We start from the raw sequence: 23,693 nt of genomic DNA on the forward strand, positions 1-23,693 counted from the left end.
AGAGCACTTACATTCTCAGTCAAAAGATCCTCAAGCCCCAATAAACACCTTATATAAAGGAACATAGCAAATTCCAACACAGCATACACACAACAAAATTAATTAATTATCAGAGACCAATACAATTTTGAATATGCATTTTCCAGAAGGAAGCAGGGGGCAACAGAAGCCACCTGCAACTGTCAACCCTGTGGAAGTGAAACAATGCATTACAAAATACCCACTATATAGGAATTCTAAGTGAAAAACAAATGTTTTATCCAAAAAGAAAGTTGGTTGATGGCCCAACATATAGATATTTATTTGTATATATTTATATAGAGAATGATAAAAATCAGCTTGCATGAGGTTCAGAGTCTATCTACTTTGAAGTTGTATCACACATACTATAAGCAATTTACAGAATTTGTCATTTGCGTATACAAGAATTGCAAAATAACTTAAAATGCACTGAAATATAGAATGCTTAAAATGTCTTCATATAAACCTCCCAGGATTTACAGGGATTGGCCACAATCAGCATTTGCCAGCATGGAATAAGAACTACAATCAAGAAAAAGGAGACAAACCCAAGAAAAGGGTTGAAATTAAAAAAAAAAAAATTCTCTTTTATTATCTCTTATTTAAAATTATTCCTTATTTAAATTATTATTTATTTAAAATAATGTTGTTGACTTGCAGTGTTGAAAATTTTGTTCTTGCCCCCAGCCAGGGGTTTTGTTTGATGATAGTTTATTTTCTGTAGCCTTTTGATCTCTGCTTACTTTCTGCAGATAATGGGTCTTTAGTAGGAAATCAGTGGTGTCTGTGGTAAATATTCACTATACCGAGGACGGTCAGGCCAACCCCTGAGTAGTCAGTGAGATGATGCTTTGAGTAGCCGAAAGAAAAGGAAAAATATAGATCTTGCTATTAGAAAATGTTCTATCATTTCACACTAATTCTCTTGAAATAAAAGATCAGTGATTTGCCCAAGAAAATGTTATGAACAAAGCGTGAGATAGCCTCTTCGTTTATGCTTCGGAAAGCGGGCGCTCCTTGTGTAGGTAATTAGAGTACAGTGGGTGCAGAGTGGTGCTTGGAGTTTAGGGTCAACTTTGCTGTCCGCTCCGTAGATTTTACAGGCGATTTGCTCTTTGCTTTAAGAAGAGAAAGTGATATTGGAAAAAAGTCAGCACTTTAGACTAAAGCAAAGCACCCTTCACAAAGCCACAGACAAGAAGCAGGACAGAAAGTCCATGGCTTGTAGCTATCCTCGCACCTGCGGAAGAAGTTATAAGATATTCGCTCATCTCGAAGATTTCCAATGCTCCTTATTAGGCTGTTTTAAACACATACATATATATATTTAATTAGCTCGCCAGCTTGGCTCTGGTGCCCATGAATGTCTTGGCATGCACTGCAAATAACAACACATACAAAGTATTTCAGTCCCAGGAAGTGGTCTTGTTTGCTTTGTCTGTTTTCAAACCATGCCATTTCACGGTTGGGAACACTGAGAGGAACAAATGCAGATAATTTTTCCTCAAGCAATTTTGTGAGGATTATTCCCTATAGTCATTTGGTTGTTCCTAAATGGGTGTCTAAAAACACATCCCCTGTTTTACCACTGCAAGCGTAAAACCACAGGAGGTGAAAACCAAACCAAGGGCAGCAGGCTTCTCAAGGGCAAGGAGAACAGGTTCTGGAGCATGTGCATTTGGGCATCTGCTTTTAGAGGAAGAGCTTTCTCAACTTTTTATCCTTAAAATCTGAAGAAAATTTAGCATTATCAAGAACTGGACACATTTGACAGCTCTCTGAGACTACATAAGAGAAGGAATGAAATTGTCCTTTTGCATTTTTCTTTACATATTTTATCCATGAATGTAAATGATATACCTTTACTAGTAATAATCATTATTGATAAGAAAATAAAAATGTGATGGACCTTAAAGCATTTCTTTTCTTTCTTCCTTTAATTCAAGAAAAGTCAAAAGGGTTTGAAGGGAGTGAAGGTAGGCAAATTCAATCTTTCAAATATTTCAGCTAAATCATGTTCAAGTCTACATTGGTAGTGATAGAAATTAAGGTGAAAGCACACACTCTCAAAAAGTCACTGTAGAGTAAATATTTAGGGTTCTAAAGGGGTGGTTTAGCAGACTCACATTAATGTTTCTAGTTAGGTTACTTAAGTGTCGCCATTGATTTGCCTTTGTTTAGGTGGTGAGTCATGTACTTAACACAGAAACCTGATGACTCAAAACCCAAGGTCAGTGGTGGGTCTCTGGAGTGTGTTGCTTCACTCAAGCTGGGGGACAAATTTCAAAAATGCAAAAGTAAAGGTACAGTACATGTGTGGCTCTAAATATAAAGATTATGCAAGGAAAATATATACAATCCATGTAGAATCACTTGCATCAGGGCCAAAATTAAATATGTGCCCTCATTATCTTTGAAGGGAGACTCTTTGACAGGAATTCATTTAATTATAAGAAAGAAATTCATGCAATTAAAAGAAAGAAAGAAACAAAATGATTACATGACTCAAATTGCCAGTAGTACTTGACATAAAGTATGTATGATAGCAAATAAAGGTTTAAAAAATGCTAAAAACAATAAAACCAAGGAAAATGATTCATTCTACAATAATGATATTTTGTGAAATAATGTTTCCTTTTCAGTATAAGCATTGCAGATTGGCTCAATCTTGCTGAAACTGTTAATTATGTGCTTCTTTTCTCAACTAATCAACCCTTCACAGGAGATGTCCATCATTCCTGAGAATGATGAGATTCGAAGGGAACAGCTACCATCCTGACACAACATTTTCTATTATACTGTGTCCAGTATGTGCAAATTAAAACAAAATTTACATAGGCAGTATAACTGCAAACAAACCCAATTATACACTGTAAAGAATATGTTAAGATTAATATTTTGAATTGCCATCAGATATACAATAAACCACTGCAACACATAACATTTTTTTCAGATTGTAATCATTCATCCACTTTAGGCACTTGCATTACTAGCATATTGTTCATTAAGTGAAATTTATTTCTGTCAAGCCAATTTTTTTTCCCCTATACAGTAAATTCTAGAACAAATCTGTTGTGTCATCAAATCATAGATTGTTTCTCTCTTCTTTCTAAAGGTTATATTCATGTCTGGAAAGAAGGGATATGTGCTTCTTCATAGATCTTGGTAATCCCAAAGATTTCAACAGTGAAATCTGAGACTCTAAAATGCTATACTGGGTCCTATGTAATTTTAACAAATAATCATCATAGTCGATTTCATTTAGATGCACACTATTCTGAATATATAGGGCTTCCCAAGTGGTGCTAGTGGTAAAGCCAATGCACGAGATGTAAGAGATCTGGGTTCAATCCTCAGGTGGGGATGATCCCCTGGAAGAGGGCATGGCAACACACTCTAGCGCCTGGAGAATCCCATGGACAGAGGAGCCTGGAAAGCTATGGTCCCAAAGAGCCAGCCACAACTAAAGCAACTTATCACACACAAGCACACATTCTGAATATAACATTATTGTTTTATCAAACATGCTGTGGTTTATTCTAAAGAAAATTAAAAAAAAAACAATACTTTTTTTTTTTTTTTTGTAAAGTGCAAACTTTGGCTACTCATCATGCTCTATTGTTGTTATTGTTTTGGAATGATGAGATTCAGGATTGCAATCAGGAGCCCTGACTTCTAATTTCCTCTGCAGCCACTCACCTTGAAATCTCAAAAAAATTATTTCTTTGATGTTTCCTAAAATGAGCATAACAATTGTTTGCATTTTATTGTTTTATATATATTTTCTCATGAGGAGGCCAGAAATTGTATTTGGTCACCTGTTTTGCTTTATTTGGTTTCCTTTTGCTCTGTGCTCAAACCAAGCTAAGATAACCTGTTTTTCCCTAAAAATGATCATTCTCTTAAGCAACTCTTCCCCTCACATAACCTGTATTCTGCTGTGTCTGTTCCCATCGAGTAGCTGGAAGCTCTCTCTCCTCTAATCTTCCTGGTGATTCTGGTTTTGCCTCTCTTATGGCCTTAACAGGGCTCACATTGACTTATAACTCATTATATTTGTATTTTATCTGACTGATTACACTATAAACTCATTAAAGGCAAGGATAAAATTTTAGGAATTTTTAAATTATTCTCAAAGTGTAAAGCAATGACTTAAGTTTTTAAACTTTTGCCCCCACCACAAAATACCCTGTGAAGAAGAAAGGGAGAGGCTGTTATCTAAATTATGGCTAGAAAATGTGCAGATAACATGCTTCAATGAGGAGCAGTCTAACAGAATCTGAAGATTTTTCTCTGATTCAGAATGTGATTTCAAGATGTCCTTTGACTTCAGTGTAATAATGACACCTTTCATTTGTTTTAATGCTTAAAGATTCCTCAGTGCTCTCTCAGGTACAATTTCTCATGCCTTTATAAGGTAGGGTGAAGAGGGATTTGTTCCATTTTGCAAATGGAAATGTATAAGAAGTCTTCTTAGAAGTCTCATGAGTACAGGCACTTAGCTTTCTTCTTCAGCCCTTTTTCTTTCTGGTGATAGTGCATCACACTGCCCTCACTGGGATGCAGATAAACAAGATCGCTGCCCAAGGCTGTGTCTGTGACAAATGAGTTTGGCCAATGAGAAATAGGAAAGAAAAAAGCTTCAAATATTTTATCTTCACTGTGTAAAACAATTATTTCAGAGAATAACAGAAAATTCCATCTACTTCTTTTATAAGAAACAAGACAAAATAAGAACCTAACACGACAACACAAGAGTCGAGATCTTGGAGTCCTTGGAGATCAGGTGGAGGAGGAACCATTTACTCACATTCTCAGTCACTGCCTTCCTCCTGCCTTGATTAACTCAGCACAGTGTCCGAACTGGAAAGCCTTCCTGGCCCTCAGCTGTTTGCCAGATGGAAGGACTTGGCTCCCTTTTTGCACCTCCGTTTTTAGATGGTTCCATCTGAACTGCCATTTCTTTCCCCCTGCATCTACAGCCATGAGGCTGGAAGACACTGGGCAGATTGAACAAAGCTGCACCCTCTCCTTCGCGCCAAACTGGAAGATTCAGCACCTACCATGTATCTCTAATGGAATACGTATACATGTGACATACAAATGTTGTCTTAGTTTATCCTCTCATTAGGCCCATACAGTGAACACACAGATTAGGAAAACTCAGTGGCATGGAATAACTCAGTCTAGGTTACACAGTTAATAGATAACTAAACAAAGGTACAGAAATGAGGACATAGCAATGCAGTCAGATCAACTCACGGTCTGGATGTGTTTTTTTCTGAAAATCCCTCAGGCACTGCAAACTTGCCTCACTGCCTCCACATATTAGATTAAGATGTGAAGCTATTATTTAAATGTACAATAATCTTTTCAGGGAAAATACAACTGGCTTTAGGGGAAAAAAAAAATAAACTTTTTCCCCAAGACTGAACTGATAAGTATTGGATATGAAAACATCAGCTTTTTTTTTTCCTAAATATTAATAAAGTTTGTTTTGTGCCATGCAGTATGCCAAATGTCTGATGGTATAATATCATTTTGAAATTTTCTATTATAGTCTTTTAGATCTTACAGGTTCCTCCAAATTCATTTCAATATTTGAATGAGACGTGGTCCCACTCTTATTCTTACATGTCCTCTTCTTTCTATGAACTCTTCTCTATACTTTTAATCTAAATTTGATAGCCTGGAACCAGGAAAAGTTAAGTTGATGTTCAAAGTACCACCATTAGTGGTGGGAAGAGAAAGACAACCAAAGCTTCTGGCCACCAGGAAAGATACGGGACATGGATATTTAATTCAAAGAAGGAAACCATTGAGACAACTATCTAGATAATTTATCACATCTAAATCTTACCAGCTCTTTAAATATCCTCTTTCTCTGGGCTGAGATTGTTTTGATGGATTGATTTCCTACGTGAGGACAACTTGGTTTTGATATGGGGAAGAGTCGCAATTCAGGGCACCAATCTACAGATTTAGGTATAATCCTCATTGGTTCTTCTTCTTGTTTGAGTATCCAGTGGGATTAAAAGGAGCAAGAGAAGAGAAAGGGCACAATTTATGTCCTTCTGTGGCTTTCTGATCTGGCTCCAGAATCTTAATTTTCTCCAAGTGAATATTAGTGATGCTTATCCTAGGAACAAACTTAAAATGGAATTTTTCCAATAATAAAAGAAGCAACACTGGAAAAACTGTTTTGCCTGTGAAGAGGCCTAGGTTACAGCTCTAGGGACAGACAGGCCTTGACTAACCTCTTTTTTATTATAGGTGTCAGCTTTACAATATGAAATTAGCTGTGAGAAAATTTGAGCTATCTTTTAATGCAATTTTTATTCAGGTTTGCACATACTATATCACAACTTAAGGGGAAGTGTCAAATAACAGGATGATTTTATCCTATAATTTTTTGAAAAGAATATCTTTTTTATTAGATTCCTATGGAACTAGTGCCAATTTCTTATAGAGATCCATTTTTTAAAAGAAATGTGCTTCATTTTGACCTAATACATAAATTGCCTATTTCGCCCAGGCATGTTGGCAGCAGCTGTTTAAACTTCCTTTCCTGCTTTCCTTTAGTCAGCAGATTTACACCTCTATTCTAGTTTTGAGGCCTCTTGTAGCTGAGGGAGACAAGCACAGCTTCCCATGTACACAAAGGTCTAGGTGACAAGGTGCAGGAGTGATACCCCATTCACCACAGAAGGTTCCAGACTTTTCTGCTTACAGCATGCTTTTGGGGTTCCTACTTTCTACAGCAACTCAAGAATGGGCACATAAAAGTGAAATTGCCTTCTGCCTGCTAGGACCACAGTGCATCTCAAAACAGCACATTTTCACTGTAATTGATTCATCCAAGTAAGAACTGATCCTGGTGCAGACAGGGTGATGATTAGGACAATAGCAGCTAATATTTCTTTACCTCTGACTGTGGTCCCAGGAGGCTGCCACAATCATTCTGCTGATTAAGGAACTGAAACTGAGAGGGGTTATACAATACTGTTTGCTCAGAGAGTAGGTGAAGGACTGCTACTCAGGAGTTCTGTCTGAGGCTAGAAACTGATTTGCATCTTGACAAATGTTTGAGCACTTAAAGAAGCACATTCAACTCAAGAATAATCTATGAGGACAACTGGTGCCAAGGTGGGATGACTTTGCTGAGGGCCTGTGGGCCAGATTTCTGATCCCATCACACTTGCATCACTCTAAGGACAGTGTCCTAAGCTTTTGCAATTTGCTTTATTTCAAGCACTGAGAGTTTAACCTATATTGGATCTTTTAATGCAGATAGGATTCTGACTTCATACAGAAATGCTCTCTCAGACTTTTCTGAAGCACTCGTATGAAATAAAACAAGGTTAATATGTATAAAATCTCCCAGAGTATTGACTTTCCTTGGCACCCCTGGAGACCATACCACCACTCATCACTTTGATCTCCCTCCAAATTGGGGGCTCAGTCAGTCATATTATAGAAAGGAAAAGTAATTGAATGAAATTTTATTTAAAGACGTTATATGTGCTTGATTTATTTTATCAATATAAATGTATCAAGATAACACCCATTATGTTTAGACAAATAAGAATAATTTAATGGTCAGATTCTCCAACCAGCTCCCAGGAAATAAGATATAATGCTCTTAATTTCAATGCTACTAGGAATTTCTAGGGACACCACTTTCACCATAGTGCTTTTAATATACATACACACATATGTATACATGCATGTGAGTTTTTTTGCCATAAGCTTCACAATTACACAAAATTTTACTTTGCTTTTGTTTATTTGTTCAATGTATTTTCTTTGTTTTTCTCTCAAGAGCCGTCTGACATTGGCTTATTTTTAAATTTGGGCAATTTAGAATATCTTTTTCTTATGACAAAAGTAATAAATTATCAGTGTACAAATGTTATCAATACAAACAAAATAAACAAATAATTTGATGGGCATTTTCATATTATTTCTTGTCATTTTCTATGTGAATATCTCAGATTGACTTAAAATTTAGTATTCTTTATGTTTTCACTTTAAAGTTCTTTGTCCTATATTTTTCACATTGTATTACATATTGGTTCTTTTCTAATTTCATTAAACTTTCTTTGAAGACATGCTTTTAGAAGGTGCTTACTATCCATTGTATGGTTTTGCCATGCTCACTGTGACACTTCCCTCCTATTGGTCCTCTGAGTATTTCCCATTGTGGGCAGAACTCCGTGATATGCATTCCTGTTGACAGGTCTGGGTCTGCCTCACTCCTGAGCTCCTTGGATTTTCCTCCCCGAGCATCATCTCAGGGCCAACCTCATCTTTCTTGCCAATTTCCCTCCAGAAAGGAAGTATCAATTCACCCTGCAAGCAATGATACAGCAGAATACCTGAGTCACTGTAACCTCGCTGGCATGTGTTGATTATTAAGTGAAAGTGAAAATTGCTCAGTTGTGTCCGACTCTTTACAACCCCATGGACTATACAGTCCATGGAATTCTCCAGGCCAGAATACTGGAGTGGGTAGCCTTTCCCTTCTCCAGGGGATCCTCCCAACCCAGGAATTGAACCCAGGTCTCCCACATTGCAGGCAGATTCTTTACCAGCTGAGCCACATCTTTGCCAAATTACATGTGTCAAATTTTCAAAATTGACTAAGGATTTGACTGGGAATGCAACAAATCTATAAATACTTTTGAAAAACTTGACATATTTCCAGTACTGAGATTGCTCATCCAAAAACAGCCTATTTTCTCATTTATTCAGACCTAAACTTTTCTAACAAAATGTTCTAATCATTTTCATATTTATACTACTTATTTGCTATTCCTTTAAAAAATCAGATATGTTATACCTTTTTCTTTTTACTATTGAGGATTATATATTATGCTGCAAATATTTTCTATTTGCTTATTGCTGTCATATGGACAACTGATTTAAGTTTATATCTTTCCTTTGAGCTTATCAAAATTACATGATCACTTTTGATATCTCTAAGGCATTTAGAGTGGATTACATAATCATTTGCATTTCTAAAATGGAAATTTTCCCTTCTTTCCCTGAGTATTAGACACAAATATTTCTCTTACACCACTTATTAGTTACACTTGATTTAATCAAACAAATGTTTTAAATTATTTATAGTACAATGTTATTTTCATTTGTATATTTTGTAACTTTAAACTTTCTTTAGTAACGTTAAACCGTCAGGCCTCTGATTTTATGCTAATCTTATTGTGTCAAATTTCTCTTTTCTGCTCACTCTTAATTCATTTGGATTCATTCTTAATTCATTTGGAATTCTTAATTCATTTGGATTAATTCTTAGTTCATTTGGATATTTAGCTCTTAATTCATTTGGATTCTTTCTTAGTTCATTTGGATATGCAGCCTAAATTGTAATTTTTTTTGTTATTTATTAAATAAATTCAGCTTCAATTATTATATTTTAATGCATCAGATATTACTGCATTTTACTATTTTAGAGCCTTCTTTGTTTCTATTTATGTTCCTTTATTTCCCTCTTTATGCATGGTTATTTCAGAGAACCAAAAAGTGACGACCTCACTCACGTGCCAGGTTTACTCTGCTAGATGTTTAAAATAGATCATGACACAATGCTGAAATGTTACCTGGGGCACATGTGTCACTACCTCGATTTTATAGATAAAGACTCTGATATTCAGAAAGATTTGTATGCAGCTCACTCAAGAAACAAGGTATCTAGGAGACAATGTTATCTACCACTACTATGTCATTCATATTATAAGGTTCTAAATCCTTTTTGCTTTTCTCTCTTTTTAAAGCTTTTAATCATATTCTTGTTTATGTTTTCAGATGCACCTGTGGGGTCGCAAAGAGTCGGACATAATTGAGAGACTTTCATTTTCACTTTCCATAGTTATTTTGTGATTAAAAAAAAATTCTGAGGGTCTTTTCTGAAAGCTTGAATTTAATTACAATAGCATAACTTCAGCTTCCATAAGCACATTACTTATTCAAGTCACAGTTCAAAGTCCTAAAAATCCTTTGGAATTTTATTATTTTGTAACCAATAAAGTCAACCATCTAGTTATAACATTGGTCAAGACAGTTGGTGGCTAATGTGGTATGGTTTTTTCTTCTGTGACAGAAGAAAAAAAGGAAGCTCTGAAATTACGAACAATAAAAGGTAGTCAGGAATGAAGACCCATTCTCCCTTCTTTAGCTCATCACCTACACACAGCCTTACATACTTACTCACTTATCGAGAGTTGATCAGTGACATGCTCTCTATGTATATAATTTCATTTAATTCTCAAAACCATGAGGATCATTCCTATTTAATAACTGAGAAAGCAAAGGTACACGCAGCTGTGAGTGATGGACATGAGACGAGAACAGCCTAATAACTGTGCCCACCACCTCCCCTGGTGAGAGAACCAGCTGGTCTAAGAAGCATGTTCCCCTGGATTTCTGCCTCTTTGGCGCAGATGTAAAGAAGCTGCCTGCCAATGCCGGAGACGCAGGAAAAGCCGGTTCAATCCCTGGGTCGGGAAGATTCCATGGAATAGGAAATGACAACCTACTCCAGTATTCTTGCTGGAAAATCCCATGGTCAGAGGAGTCTGGCAGGCTACAGTCCATGGGATCACATTCAGACACAACTGAGCAACTGGGCAGGCACAGCTGAAATGAATACACCTGTCAGGCTATAGGTGGCAGCAGTGTTCCTTGGAAGAAGGAACCCTTGCCTTTCTTGAGAATTTGCGCTATTTTGACCAACAGAGTGAAGTCTTTCGAGCAACTTCTCAACCCTTTGGTCATCTATCCAGATAAAGCTCCTCTGGCAGCTTCCTGAAACCTTAAGGAGAATGAAATCATTCGTGACAAGATCTTAAAACACTGGCAAATTCTGCTTCATGGCTCCTCAATCACAGAGCCCTAGTAATCACAAATGAACTTTGCAGAACACTTAAGTGTCCATGCATTGAAAAAACCCTTACAGCACAAAATGGAGCCTTGGTTTTGCAGACCCAGCTAGTTACTGAATTTCAACCAGTTAAGTTAAATATAGTTTACAGGAGAATTTAGCCAGTATAGACTCTTACTCTGCATAATTTGAACTCAAACATAGCTCCAGCAGATTCTTTGACCTGTATTATCCAAAGCATTGCCTCAAATCTATTTTTTATCATATTCATGGCTGCTTGATTTACATAGCAGCCATTTAACTGATAGAAGTACAATGATCAAATTAATTTAACCTGTGTAAGCAGCCACGTTGGATCTTTATACCAAAATCAACATTGAGGTCTGGATTGTATACATGTGGCTCTCTACCTGGATGTCATGCACCACTTCCTCATATTTTAACTCAGGAAAATAATCTCCAGCAAGATACTGAGCCCCTCATCTACCTCCCCTCACCAGCTCTGAAATCTGTTGTAAGATCATTTCTCTAACTTTGACCACTTTTGGAAAGCTGCTACATTTGTAAGCCAGAGAGGAGCTTCCGGAGCCCTTGGAGTCTAGCAGCTGGAGCAGCAGCTGCCTCTCAATGCTCAGGTTCACATCATGTTGAAAACACAACAATCATATTTCTGAGTTCAGAGAATCACTATTCCTGCTGAGCAACCACACATGGAAACATAACTACACCTTAATTATGGCCAGTTTTCTTATGACTGCCAGCTTGAAGAGAACAGGTTCACAAAAGTCCAAAACAATGCTGGAAAAAACAATAACAAAAGACCAGTTTCTAAAAGTGTATTTTTTAGTATCACACACATGCACACACATCTCATAGTACATAATGAAATTTTTTCTCTCACTCATACGAACTTTTTAGAGAGAATGATTCTCATAATTAACTGCTCATAAAAATGGGTATTTCTGCTTCTAGATTCAGACGTTTGTTCTGGGATATGAACTTTTTAATAAGCTTCCTTGTAAGTCTGGCACAGGACAGCTGCACTTTGAAAAACACTGTTTAGGAGTCTTGATCGTTTTTGAAACAGAGGCAATGTAATCAATTTATGCAAATATATGAAAAACGACAAAAGCAAAGTTATATCTGCCCTCTCTCTCTTCCTTTTCTCCCCAAACAAGACGTCCACTTGTCCTAGACACTTACTTATAGGAAGACAAAAGAAGGGGTGATCTCTGTAGCCAAAAAATCATCTTCAGGGTGACTACTATTTTGTCTGTGTGTCAGGTTTCCCAGAAAATGGGACTTCTAGCACTGAAAGGAGGAACACCCCAGGGCAAAGGATACAATGAGGACTTCAAAATAAGTGTAAACAAGTTGCTGTGGAGACCTGAATGAGGAAACAGCCAATTCTGACTAAGACAACAGGAGAAAGTTTTATAAAAGAATTTTGCATTCGTGTACAACTCCAAAAAGAGGGAAAGAAAACATCATTTTCAAAGTCAGAGAGGTAAGAAATATCTGAAAACATTCAGGAAAGAGCCATATAGAAGATTATGTGTGAGGGTTAGGAAATCAGGAGAAACAGCTGGAAATGAGACCTTGAAAATCTATGATAGTGCTTTGGAAATGATAATTATTCAATATTTATGCTCTGTTGTGACGTGTTCCACATATTGAGATATGAGCTTATTCAAGACTTCCTCATTACTTGTGATGTTGTTACTAAAAGAACTGGGGACACCGGAGGAAGAACATTTTTTGTGTGTGAGAAAGCTAAAATAATAAATTCAATTTTTGAATATTTAGGGACCTAATCTAAATATTTATTTCCATGAAACAAGCCACCCTAAAGCCTAGCACCTTAAGACAACAATTTATTATCACATCTCACAGGTCTGGAGGATGGTCAGCTGGGGCTCAATTCAAAGGCTAGCTGCCTTCAATCAACACCCTGTCTCAAGGCAGCTGCACTTGGTGCTCAATGGCTGGCTCTAAGGCCACCGCAGAGGCTGCCTATCCTGTTGTAGGAAAGGTCTCGGATTGGCTGGTGAGGCATTACTCCTTCCTATCTCATTGTCACAGCAGTCACAGTCCAGTCCAGGCTCAGGGTAGGGACAAGCGGCACATGTGTCAACAGGTGCTGTCAACCACTGTGCAGGGGCTCTGCTCTGCACAAGCCTCCTGGGACAGACATGGCAGTGGTGGAGAGGAGGTTAATGGGGACAGCAGGAGCCCTGGTCTGGCTTTCCAGAGAGAAGTCAGGATCAGACTGTCAATTTGTTAGGGGAACCACTGACCAAAACCACTTGTCTTGGCCAGGCAAAACAGTAATCACTTGCATTAGTTATCCTCCAACAGGAAGTTCTGGTAAGGAACCTGGAACTAACAAGCTACCAATGACAGGAAGGACTTGGGAAAGGTCAAAAGAAGAGAGGAGATACCAGTTCATATGCCAGACCTATGAGGTCCTACCACCTCCCAGAATCCTCCTCGCTGGAACCCATCTTGGCTGAGCGAAGTGCAAGCCACCAGCAAGGACCCTGAGTCACCAAATATGGGCCAAACAGGATGACTGGCCACAGACAAACTGGCAACTAACCCCCACTACTATAAGCCCAAGACTGCAAGTCATGTGGCAGACCTCCTGGGTTCTCATACCTCGCTGCTCTCTACCCAGGTGCCCCTTCCCAATAAAGTCTCTTGCTTTGTCAGCACTTATGTCTCCTCAGACAATTCATTTCAGAGTATTAGACAAAAGTCCACTCTCAGGCCCTGGAAGGGGTTCCCCTTTTTGCGACAGACTGAGAAATTTTCTAAGGAAAACTTAGTAGTTGAAACCATAGAAATGGATGAGACTGGAGCACTAAAAACGGGAAAAGAACTACATTTAAGAGAGGAATTTAGTTGGAGAAGTCCACAGAGAGAAAGGGGAATGCTAACAGTCAACTTGAAGGGGCCAGAGGGGAGTTCAGGAAACCAGCAGCTGAGGGGTGGGGCTGTGGGTGTGACCTTTAGGGGTGTAGCTGCCAGGCTGGGGTGGGACTGGGCCAGGCTGTGTTCATAGCTTCATTGGCTTGTTGGCAAGAATGTGGAGAGGGGATCCATAGAAGGGGGTATAGACTGGGTGGGGAAGGACAAAAGTAGGAAACTGGGGTGGTGGTGAGTGGAGGGGATGTTTGGCTTCTGTATAAAGTAGATGTTCTCCATGAGACAGAAAGAAATGAGTAGAGAATGGTGTAGTTTATTGAGGTACTTGGGGATCTGTTCTCAGTGCAGATGGAACTAAACCAGTTCATGCTACAATCAGGACTTGTTACCCTCAGAACATCTATAGGACATTCTAAATATTAGTTATGACTACAAAGATTGGAGAAGAGAAAAACCTAAGGGACTGCAAAAGCCAAGTTCTAATTATTTGCTTTATGATTTTTCTTCAGTATTTTGGTTCTAATTGTGGATTATCAAATGTAGGTAGAATTAAAAGAATTAAAAATAAATACCATAAAGATACAGCTCAATTGGATAGTTACATGTGCATTAGGTTTTGAAAAAATATCTGGTAAAGTAGCTATATATTTTGTGATATACAGATAATAAAAGACTATTTTTCTATATTTTTAATATAAATTTCTGCTCTAGGAAAATTGAGTAATTTGAATGTTATGATATATATTCAGTTATTTTCAGCTAATGGTTTTCCTTCAAAGAGAGACAGAACTACTTTAACAGAAAGAAGTATGAATTAGGAACTGAGAATTTCAAACTAAATAGTTCAGTCAACTAAGTAAAAACTGTGATGAAAATAAAAGGCCAACAGCCCAGGTTTTGGTAACAGGTTGGTATTAGAGTGTCACAGACACCATGGATGACACATGCCTCCCTATATCAAGTGAAAAAACAAAAGCCTAATATAATTCTTGGTCTGTAAAGGCAAGATTTCAATTATTTTTTCTTCATCATGTCTTGCCTTTAATAAAACAGGAAAACAAAGATACGTGGTCAGTGTAATTTACAAATATTTTGTTTTCTCACAAATGAAAATATAAAAATGATTAACTTTTAAGAATGGAGGTATGTCTTCCATTTTTGTATCATTGTGCTTGGCATACAAGTTCTCGAAAGGATGGAGAGTGAATAAATGAAGCATGGGTATTGAAATCAGCTTTATTTGAATTTGAATATAACCTGAAAAATCATAAAGCAAAATTACAAATCAGGATGTGGGTGTTAGAGGAAATATTATATAGGTATCTAACCTAAATACTATATCTTATGCAATAATTGTGCAAGCACAGAGACTTACACATGAATAAAATGAGTGGCTGGGCCACCATAGCTTCTGCACTAGAAGTTAGAAAATGTTAAATGTATATAAAATATTTTCCAGAATTTAATTGTAGAAGAAACTAGAAATGAAAATTTTTCATGTGTTTCAGATTAACCTTTGCTACTGCTGATCGTTTTTAGTGGAAATGGCTTTGGATGGATACAGGCTTCCATGAGCAGTACACCCTGTTCCTTTAGAAGAAGCAATGGGTGAGCCTGGTGAAGGTTGGAAAATGAGTGGTGATTTCTCTCTGAAATTTTTTAGATTTGTATAGCCCTTGCATTTAGCACCAATCACAAGACTAAGAAAAAGATACTAAAATAAAATGAATCTTTTTAGAGCACATTATTCAATCTAAAATGTAAAGAATTTAGAAACAGAACTTTTCATCCTATGCTTAGAATCCTTCATCTGGGATAAGTAATCTGATTCCACAAAGTGGATTTATGATTTCTAGCTTGGAATATTCTGTGCAGGCTAATAACTTCAGTTCCATGATTTGGAGCCCTCATCAGTTAGATTGTAAATTGTCTGCTGAGTGGTCTCTGTAATTTTGAATATAGCATTTTGGTTCTTCTTTTGACAGTGAGAAAGGAATGAAGACAATGTCTCCAAAAGTATAAAATCTTTACCAAATAATGGCCAAAAAAATTACAACTGTTAGGTGTGTATGTGCATACGTGTGTGTATATGTGTGTGTATATACATGTGTATAAATATATATTTTTTAGCTTGTTTTTTTCCTTTGGGGAACAAAAGAGATGATAAAGATGAAAATGAGACAAAGTCACACAAATATGGCTTCAGAGAAGCTGTCTCCTTTCAGCATGGCATAAGGTACCATAAGCAATGCATGTTGGGATTGCTGCTTACCTACATCACAGGGACCCTTAGTCAAGCTCACAACAAATAGTCTCCATTAGCATATGAAGCCTAAGGAGGAATCTAGGGTGGCATATATTATTTTTAAAATATTGTTTATAAATAAGTATTTAAAGATATACACATGCACACACACATGGGCTTCCCAGATGTCTCAGTGGTAAAGAATCTACCTGCCAATGCAGGAGGCACAGGAGACACAGACTTGAACCCTGGGCTGGGAAGATCCCCTGGAGAAAGGGAAGAAATAGCAACCCACTCCAGTATTCTTGCCTGGAATATTCCACGGACAGAGGAGCCTGGCAGGCTACAGTTGATGGGGTCTCGAGTTGGACGCGACTGATAAATATATATATATATGTACATATTTTTACATATAAATGTAAAAATACATTTAAATGTTTTTTATATATAAATCATCCTGATAAAATGATGGAATTTTAAAAATCTAGTAGCTAAAAAGAATTTGAATGTTAACAATATAATTTTCTATTACAATAGTAGTATCAATAATTCTTCAATGATAAACTATAAAGAGACAAACTCAAAAATGAGAAATTCAATATTTTATGCTCCCTTCATCCTATAATACTACAGCAAGCATTTGAGCAGGATGGAGAACAGTCTAGGGTAGTGTAAGGTATTGCTCATTCCATGCCAAGGTTAAAACTTCAGTGAGTTTCCATTGGCTGAATCAGTGCATAAATTAATGCTATTCAGAACAGCTTTAACTTGCACAGCTGACTTAGGAAATGTGTGACTAAGCTTCTAAATTGGCATCGAAGCCACATTGACAGGAGCTGCCTTATCACTGTACCACTTTCTGCCTTTCACCCCTCCTTATTTCCTCCCATTACCATAATTACTTTCATCACAGGCAGCTGAAGTTTCTCCTTCAAAACAGGAGCCCTTGGTAACTGGTCTTGCTTAAAGCTACGAGTCCCTGAAAATGTGGTGTGTCTCTTTCATTTACATGATGATGAAGTGAAAGTCTCTTAATTTGGGTCATTATCGATACATAAATCCGTAGAGAAAATGAACATGCATTTATAATGCAACCAAATGCACATGATTTATTGTGTTTATAGTGTGTAAATACAGAAGGAAAAGAAGTCCAGTCCTCAGATTCCCTGGACATGAAGCACTGCCAGCGACTAATGGGGCAATTCACACCCTTAGGAAGATCAGCCTCCAGCTCTCATAGCTCATCCTCATTTTAACTGAACTAGCTGTCCAATTTTAGAGAAACCATCACACATAAATCTGTCTACACTGACCCATCTTCCTGTGGAGAGTTTGTGAGTGGTAAAATGGGTTTCCATACCTGATTGTGGACTTTGTTTGGGGATTTTGGCTACCTCTTGAGGGCTGGAAGTGGAGGGCACTCGCTGGTTGGCAGAGCTGTGCATACTGCTGGGAGCTGCCACGGAGACATTCTTGCGAGGTTTCATATCCTGCAGCCACATGGGTGAGGCCTCAAAGGCCTGCATCCTCCGGGCATGGCTGTTGGCGTTGACTTTTAGGTAGGCCTGGGCTTTGTATTCCTGAAGCTCTCCATAATTGGCGTCGGTCACCCTGCACTCATATAAGCCTTCATCCTTTTTCCTCACTTTGGAAATCTGAAGCTTGTGAGAGATGTCATTCCCTTGGACTTTCACTGTCTGAAAAATTGCAGGTAAAAAAACAAAGTGCCACATCAAGTGATTTGGTTTCCATATCTTGTCCTGAGCTTGCTAAGGTTGGAAAATTAAAAGGTCTTAATGGCCTCACAGCCACAGTCAGAAAGTTTTTTTTTTTATTTCCTCAGCTATCTAATTAGAAGATCTTATTTATCTTATTCTATTAACACCTAGATTCACAAGATCATGGAAACATGAGTTCAGTCCAGCTGAACCAGATTCCATCAGCCACATGGTTTGCATTTGGTACCAGCTCTACCATGATCCCATCAGGGGACTGGCCTCTGCCAGGTGAGCTCAACTGAATGAAGAAGAATCTAACTTGTGCATGGTTTACAAAGCCTCTCTTCTTCACTGTAGGCTACCTACCACTCTGAGAGATCACAAAAACAAGCTGTTGGTCACAGCTGAATTTAAGTGGGAATGTGCTTTTAATCCCCACTTCAGGATGATTACTAAATGAACTGACAAAATAGACTTGGATAGTAAAGTTTTTACTCCAGCTGTTGGTGCAGTCTGACCTATAGTCATGGGGTGGCAAGACTCAGGGAGCAAATAAATATCTGAAATCCTATGACTCGGAGTACATGCCCCTACCACAGGGTCTGTGTGCTGCTGGAACTTGAGATGCCATTAATTAAACACTGCTTTGATTTTCAAAATAGAAACTGACTCCCACTTCTGATACCATTTATACCAGATTAACATCAAGAACATGTATATGGTTATATAGAATATATAAAATTCTAGATAATATGCAATAGATCTCTAAGCATCTTTATCAGAAGAGGTAGATTTGATATACATCATATTATCATATTATCCATAACTGACAATGATGGACTTCATATGACATTCAAGATCTGGATTTGGATAATTTCCAAATTAATTTCAAAAGACAAAGAAGAGAAGTGAGAACGCAGAAAGTTATTCCTGTACTGGGCATTACACTTTCAAACAGCCATAAATAATTTAGAAAATTTGGGAAGTGTTCATCTGGTTTTTACATACAGAGTTGTATATATAAACAGTTTTCAACATCTGAACCATAACCATAAGTATGCATTTATGTTCATGAAAATTGCATATGAATATTATTAAGACTGTAAAACTAATGGGAAACAGTAGTTTCAAATATATTTTCAACTGGGTGTCCTGATAATGTTAGGTAGTCAGAGTGCTTATATATTGTTATTATTCCGTTTTATAGTAAACTGAGGCTTAGGGGGTTTGGGTCAGTGCTTGTCAATGTTGACTGTACACTAGAATCATCTGAGGAGGTTTAGAAAATACTCTCATTTGGATTAATAGAGAAACACTCTGCATCTCTCCAGGGCAAAGCTCATACTGTATTTTGTAAAAACTCACCTGGGAATTCAAATTAACTGCTGGCTTAGGACCTATGTTCAAGATCACATACCAGGTAAACTGGGAACACACTGCTTTCTACCTCTGTGTTTAGAGCTCTTTCCAGTTGACTAGATTGTATGAAATCTGGGTGTTGATAATGCTGTTAGCAGTTGTGTGCACAACTATGCAACTAACTGCATGTTTCTCTAGGTCAAGATGTGTGAGGCTGCTTTACGACTGGTCTTTGGAGGATTGGGGTATGGGTGAAGAATGAAAGATGGATAGGAAATAAACAATCTATCTAATTATATGTGTATATATAAATGAATATTTAAGAAAAACATCATTAGTAACTGATCTTACCAATAAAGCTTTTCTAGCACTGCTGGAAAAGAACAGATTCTGTGCTATAAGAATAATTAAATTGAAAGAGTCTAAAAAGTCAGTGAGTTTATGAAAAGAAATTGGGAGTTTCTGGTTTATATCTTATTTTTGATATTTTTTCCATGCTGAGATTATATAGAGAATTTGATTGTATTAGCATATTTTTACACTTTTAATTATGATGGAACCCCTATATTCTATCACTTTATATATGCCTAAAATAGCCTCAGAATAAATTTCCTTTTAAAATGTGATTATCAGATTCCTTATACACATATTACTTCTACTAATGAAAACTTGTTTACTAATTATCAACAAACTAAGCAATTCTATTAGTATAAAGTGATTCTAGATGGCTTCCTCTGAGGTACAGTAATTTTTTTTTTCTAATTTCAGACATTTATGAGCAGTATTAACCAGCAGAGTAGAAACACATCTCTATTTCCAAAAGGTTAACCTCCTCTAACAATGCTTTTATATTTATATTGGCTTTTGGTCATATATTACATGATTTTGAACACTGGCATTAGAAATGCCAATGACATTGAAAGTTGAGTTATTTTAATTACAACTTCACCACCCTGTTGGATGCTTTAATTTTTTTTTTCTGCCTGGGAAGATTTTCATCTTTTACTTGCTATTGAAGGATAATTATTGGTATAAATTTGAACGTACTCTTATAGTTAATGAAAGCAAGAAAGTGTCACATTCCTCTTTGGATGCAAAATGATTCCCAATCAATTTTTCAAATATTTACGCCATTATGATAAATAATTTTATTGTATGAATTCTAAATCTCCTTCAGTTTGTTTGTATCCAGTGAGGTAAGGTATGACAGAGCCAGAGGGCTCTCGTCCTGCGTGTGCAAATTTCCTCTATTGGGAACAGTAAGTATAAACACTTTTGAAAACCGAAATTCACTAACTGGTGCCCCGGGCCCGAGTGCACCGGTTTCATTGACACTCACGCTGATCTTGGTCCCATCTCCGTCAGGGTCCCGGTCTGGCAGCAGCTCAGCCTGTGGGGAGGGATGGGGAGTGGGGCACACGGATGCTCAGAACTCGCCCAGCCAGAGCCGTCCGCAGCGCAAACCTGGAGGGAGGGGCGCTGCCCCAGCTACCCGCTAGGGGACCAATCCCTGTGGCTGCGCTCGGGGACTCCGGAGCAGGGATTAGGGGACAGGGAACTCTGGGGGTGGGGGAGGGGTGAGGAATCGGCGCGGGCGCTCGGACTCGGGGGACGGGGACTCGGGAACTCGAGGAGCTGCATTCGGGTCAGTGCCCGGGGTGCGCGAGTCTGCGGGGGATGGGGGACCTGGGATCTCGGGGGACTGCATTCTGTCATTCCCTGCTGTCACTCCTACAGACCTTCCCTCACCCCCGCACATCCGCAGCCTCTTCTGCAGAACTGCCTCCTTCTCGGTTCAGACGTTCGTTTCTCTACCCGCCCCCTCTTCTCTCCTCTTCTCCCCGCCCCCTCTCCACTCAAGTCGCCTCGGGTTCCTCCGTCACTCCCCATTCCCTTTTTTCCACCGTCACCCCGTCTCTCCTTCTTTCCCCATCTCCTGCCTCCCTCCTGGGTCTCCTCCCACCTCCTTTCTCCCCTTCCATTCCTCGCCCTCTGTCTCTCCCCCTCCTGTTCAGTCTCCCACTCCTCTCCATCTCTCCCCCCGCTCCCTCCCTCTGCGTCTGGCAGAGGTGGTAAGAACCCAAGAGGGTGGGGGTGGGGGTGGCGGTGAAGGAAAACCGACAGAATTTTCCCCCATCCCACCATAATGAAGGGATAGCGAGTGTCCGGGGATGTATCAACGCAGCAGTGCCATCTAGGGCTGCTGAAAATGTCCAGTACTAAAAGGAGGAGTCTATTCCCAGTTCTTAACCGGGAAAGACTAGACAACCTGCCTTCCCCTGGTTTTAACGCGGTGTCGCCAGGACAGTGTTCACCCCCTGGCATCCCTAGGTGTCATCCTTGCCACCAGGAGAGCCAGGGGGGTTCCCAGGGGCGCCCCAACACCATCTTGGTCAAGATCTCGGCTGGACACTCAGGAGTCTAAGTCAGTGAATGGACCGGACACGAAGCAGGAAATTCGGACGACGCAACTCCGCTACCTGTGCCCCGGCCACATCGGCCCCAGGCTCCAGGTCCTCCGGCCCCCGCAGGAACCACCACTGGATCTCCAGGTACACCGAGGCAGAGCCGCTCTGGAAAGCGCAGGACATCTCCACATTCTGCCCCTCCGTTGCTGTCACATTCCGCGGAAACTCGGTAAATTTTGCTGAAAAACAGAAACACACCCTTTTGGAATATGCACTCCACTCTTGACAGCATCTCTTGTGAGCTCACTACATTTTCCTGGGTCTTAAAAAAAAAAAAAAAAAAAAAAAAAAAAAACCTCTATGATATCCCAGAGGCTCCCCCCACCCCTTTCCTTGGCCTCTTTCTTGTCTTATTTTTGGTATCATACCTAAATCATTTTGTTGTTGATCAAATCCAGATAATAGAAAGGTTAACTAGCTTTCCAATAACTCCCCTCTGCTAGCCAGGCTGCTCACAGTTAGATACAAATACCTTTTGTCAGACTGCAGTATTCCCCAAAACTTACTGAGGGATTCAGGGAAGTACATTTTACACAAATCTGTCAAGCTGATACATGAAGAGAGCCTCTTATGTCCAGGTTTCTAAACAATCTGTGACTAACTGGATGTTCCATGTAATAAAGAAAAGATCACGATTATCTGTCAAAATTTGCATTCCTGATATATATATATATATATATATATATATATATATATATATATAATATCACAACACATTAGCAGTTGTGGTTGGAGGGCTACTGCATTGAAACAAGTTGCACAGTTTTTAAGCTGTGGATATTTCTTTCTTTCTTTCCAAATTAACCTTCATATCTGTTCCCAACAAGCTAATGTATTGTAAATTGTCATACATCATGGGATGTAAGAATCACACACTTGGGCTTGGTTCAGATTAAAGATTGTTCTAAAGTCACTAGAGACTTTTTTTTTTTTTTGAGCCTTTTCATTACAAATCTTGACACTGCTAGTTTGCAAGATTCATGGAGTCACGGCGAAACTCACAAAAATATGTTTCCTCTCTCCCAAAGGCACTTCCTTAACACGGAATGCGTTGGATGGTTGTTCTTATCTTGTCTAAGAGACACTCTGAGAAAGGCTGATGATTCCTTAAAAGTCTAGGAGAGATTTGTAGCTTAAGGAAGTGCACAGCTACAATGCGTACTCATGGGGAGGAGGATTGAGGGGCTGCAGGATCGATTTAGGGTAGATGCACTTTGCCCCCACTCTTTAAAGCAAGGCGCCATCAGTGTCTCTTTTAAAAATTTATAAAATCCCAACATGATCTCTACTGAAATAGAACTGTATTTATACTTAGAGGAAACGGGAGATGTTAAGAAGACATTCTGATCTGAAAAGGACTTTTCTGTTGATGGCATTTCTGTCTGCAGAAGTGATGCAGTCTTCTGGCACCAGAGATGTGATCTGTTCATGGTGCTGAAATGATCACTGCAGCCTGCGAAGTCCTGAACAACTGGATTCAGCAGGCTGCTGCTGCTTGTAATGCAAGTCGTGCCTTTTTATGAGTCCTCAGAGGAGTCTGTCCTTTGATAAACACACACGCAAACGAAGTCACACGGACACAGAAAAAGGAAACTCTAAGCCCATACTGCCTACATAGAGGAGGGCTCGCCATGGAGAGACCCCATCCCCAGCTCTGTTTGCGAAGAAGATAATGTATGCAAGAGTCGTTACCCTGTGCATGCACACAGATAGAGGGAACACACACACACACACACACACACTCATAGCTCTGTGTTTGTGCTCACCGAGGAACCCCCCTCGTTGTCAGGAACCAACTGGATTTGCTCTCAAATCTACCTGGGCTACTGTTAATAAACTTTAAAGAAAAATGCCAAACAGAATACTATTCTTTGTTACTTGCTAAGAACCTGACTAGATCTGCCTGGCCATTCTTTGAACGCAAAGACACAGACACCGCGAGCAAATGTACACTTGCCAGTGAGCACAGACTTACCTTGAGAAGAAAGCCCTTGCTGTACATATAAAACGGAAAAGAAAACAAATCCAACATATGGCAAAAAGATCCCCATCAT

At 38.8% G+C, this 23,693-nt stretch overlaps 1 protein-coding gene across 2 annotated transcripts; it reads right to left on the reverse strand.

The window, feature by feature from the left end:
- Window positions 1-1,050: 1,050 nt before the first annotated feature.
- On the reverse strand, window positions 1,051-23,693 carry VSTM2A (V-set and transmembrane domain containing 2A). Of its 2 annotated transcripts, none has more exons than XM_068973351.1 (5): window positions 23,615-23,693; window positions 21,652-21,818; window positions 20,511-20,561; window positions 17,455-17,791; window positions 1,051-1,139 (listed from the first exon to the last, which is right to left on the reverse strand). In XM_068973351.1, exons 1-5 carry the CDS (start codon window positions 23,691-23,693, stop codon window positions 1,051-1,053), a joined length of 723 nt encoding a protein of 240 aa, XP_068829452.1. The 2 variants fall into 2 exon arrangements, with proteins under 2 accessions (XP_068829452.1, XP_068829454.1); XM_068973353.1 differs by lacking the exon at window positions 1,051-1,139 and adding an exon at window positions 1,185-1,261.

The sequence above is a fragment of the Capricornis sumatraensis genome, chromosome 5 (genome assembly GCF_032405125.1).
Source record: "Capricornis sumatraensis isolate serow.1 chromosome 5, serow.2, whole genome shotgun sequence".
Taxonomy (NCBI): domain Eukaryota; kingdom Metazoa; phylum Chordata; class Mammalia; order Artiodactyla; family Bovidae; genus Capricornis; species Capricornis sumatraensis.

Bases quoted from the DNA above. Each gene is read 5' to 3' on its own strand.
- VSTM2A (XM_068973351.1), bottom strand. From the start codon at position 23,693: ATGATGGGGATCTTTTTGCCATATGTTGGATTTGTTTTCTTTTCCGTT. The intron at 17,792-20,510 runs GTGAGTGTCAAT...GCAATTTTTCAG, and splicing joins GAGATGGGACCAAGATCAGC to ACAGTGAAAGTCCAAGGGAA. The intron at 1,140-17,454 runs GTATGGAAACCC...CTCTTCTTAAAG, and splicing joins CAAACAAAGTCCACAATCAG to CAAAGAGCAAATCGCCTGTA.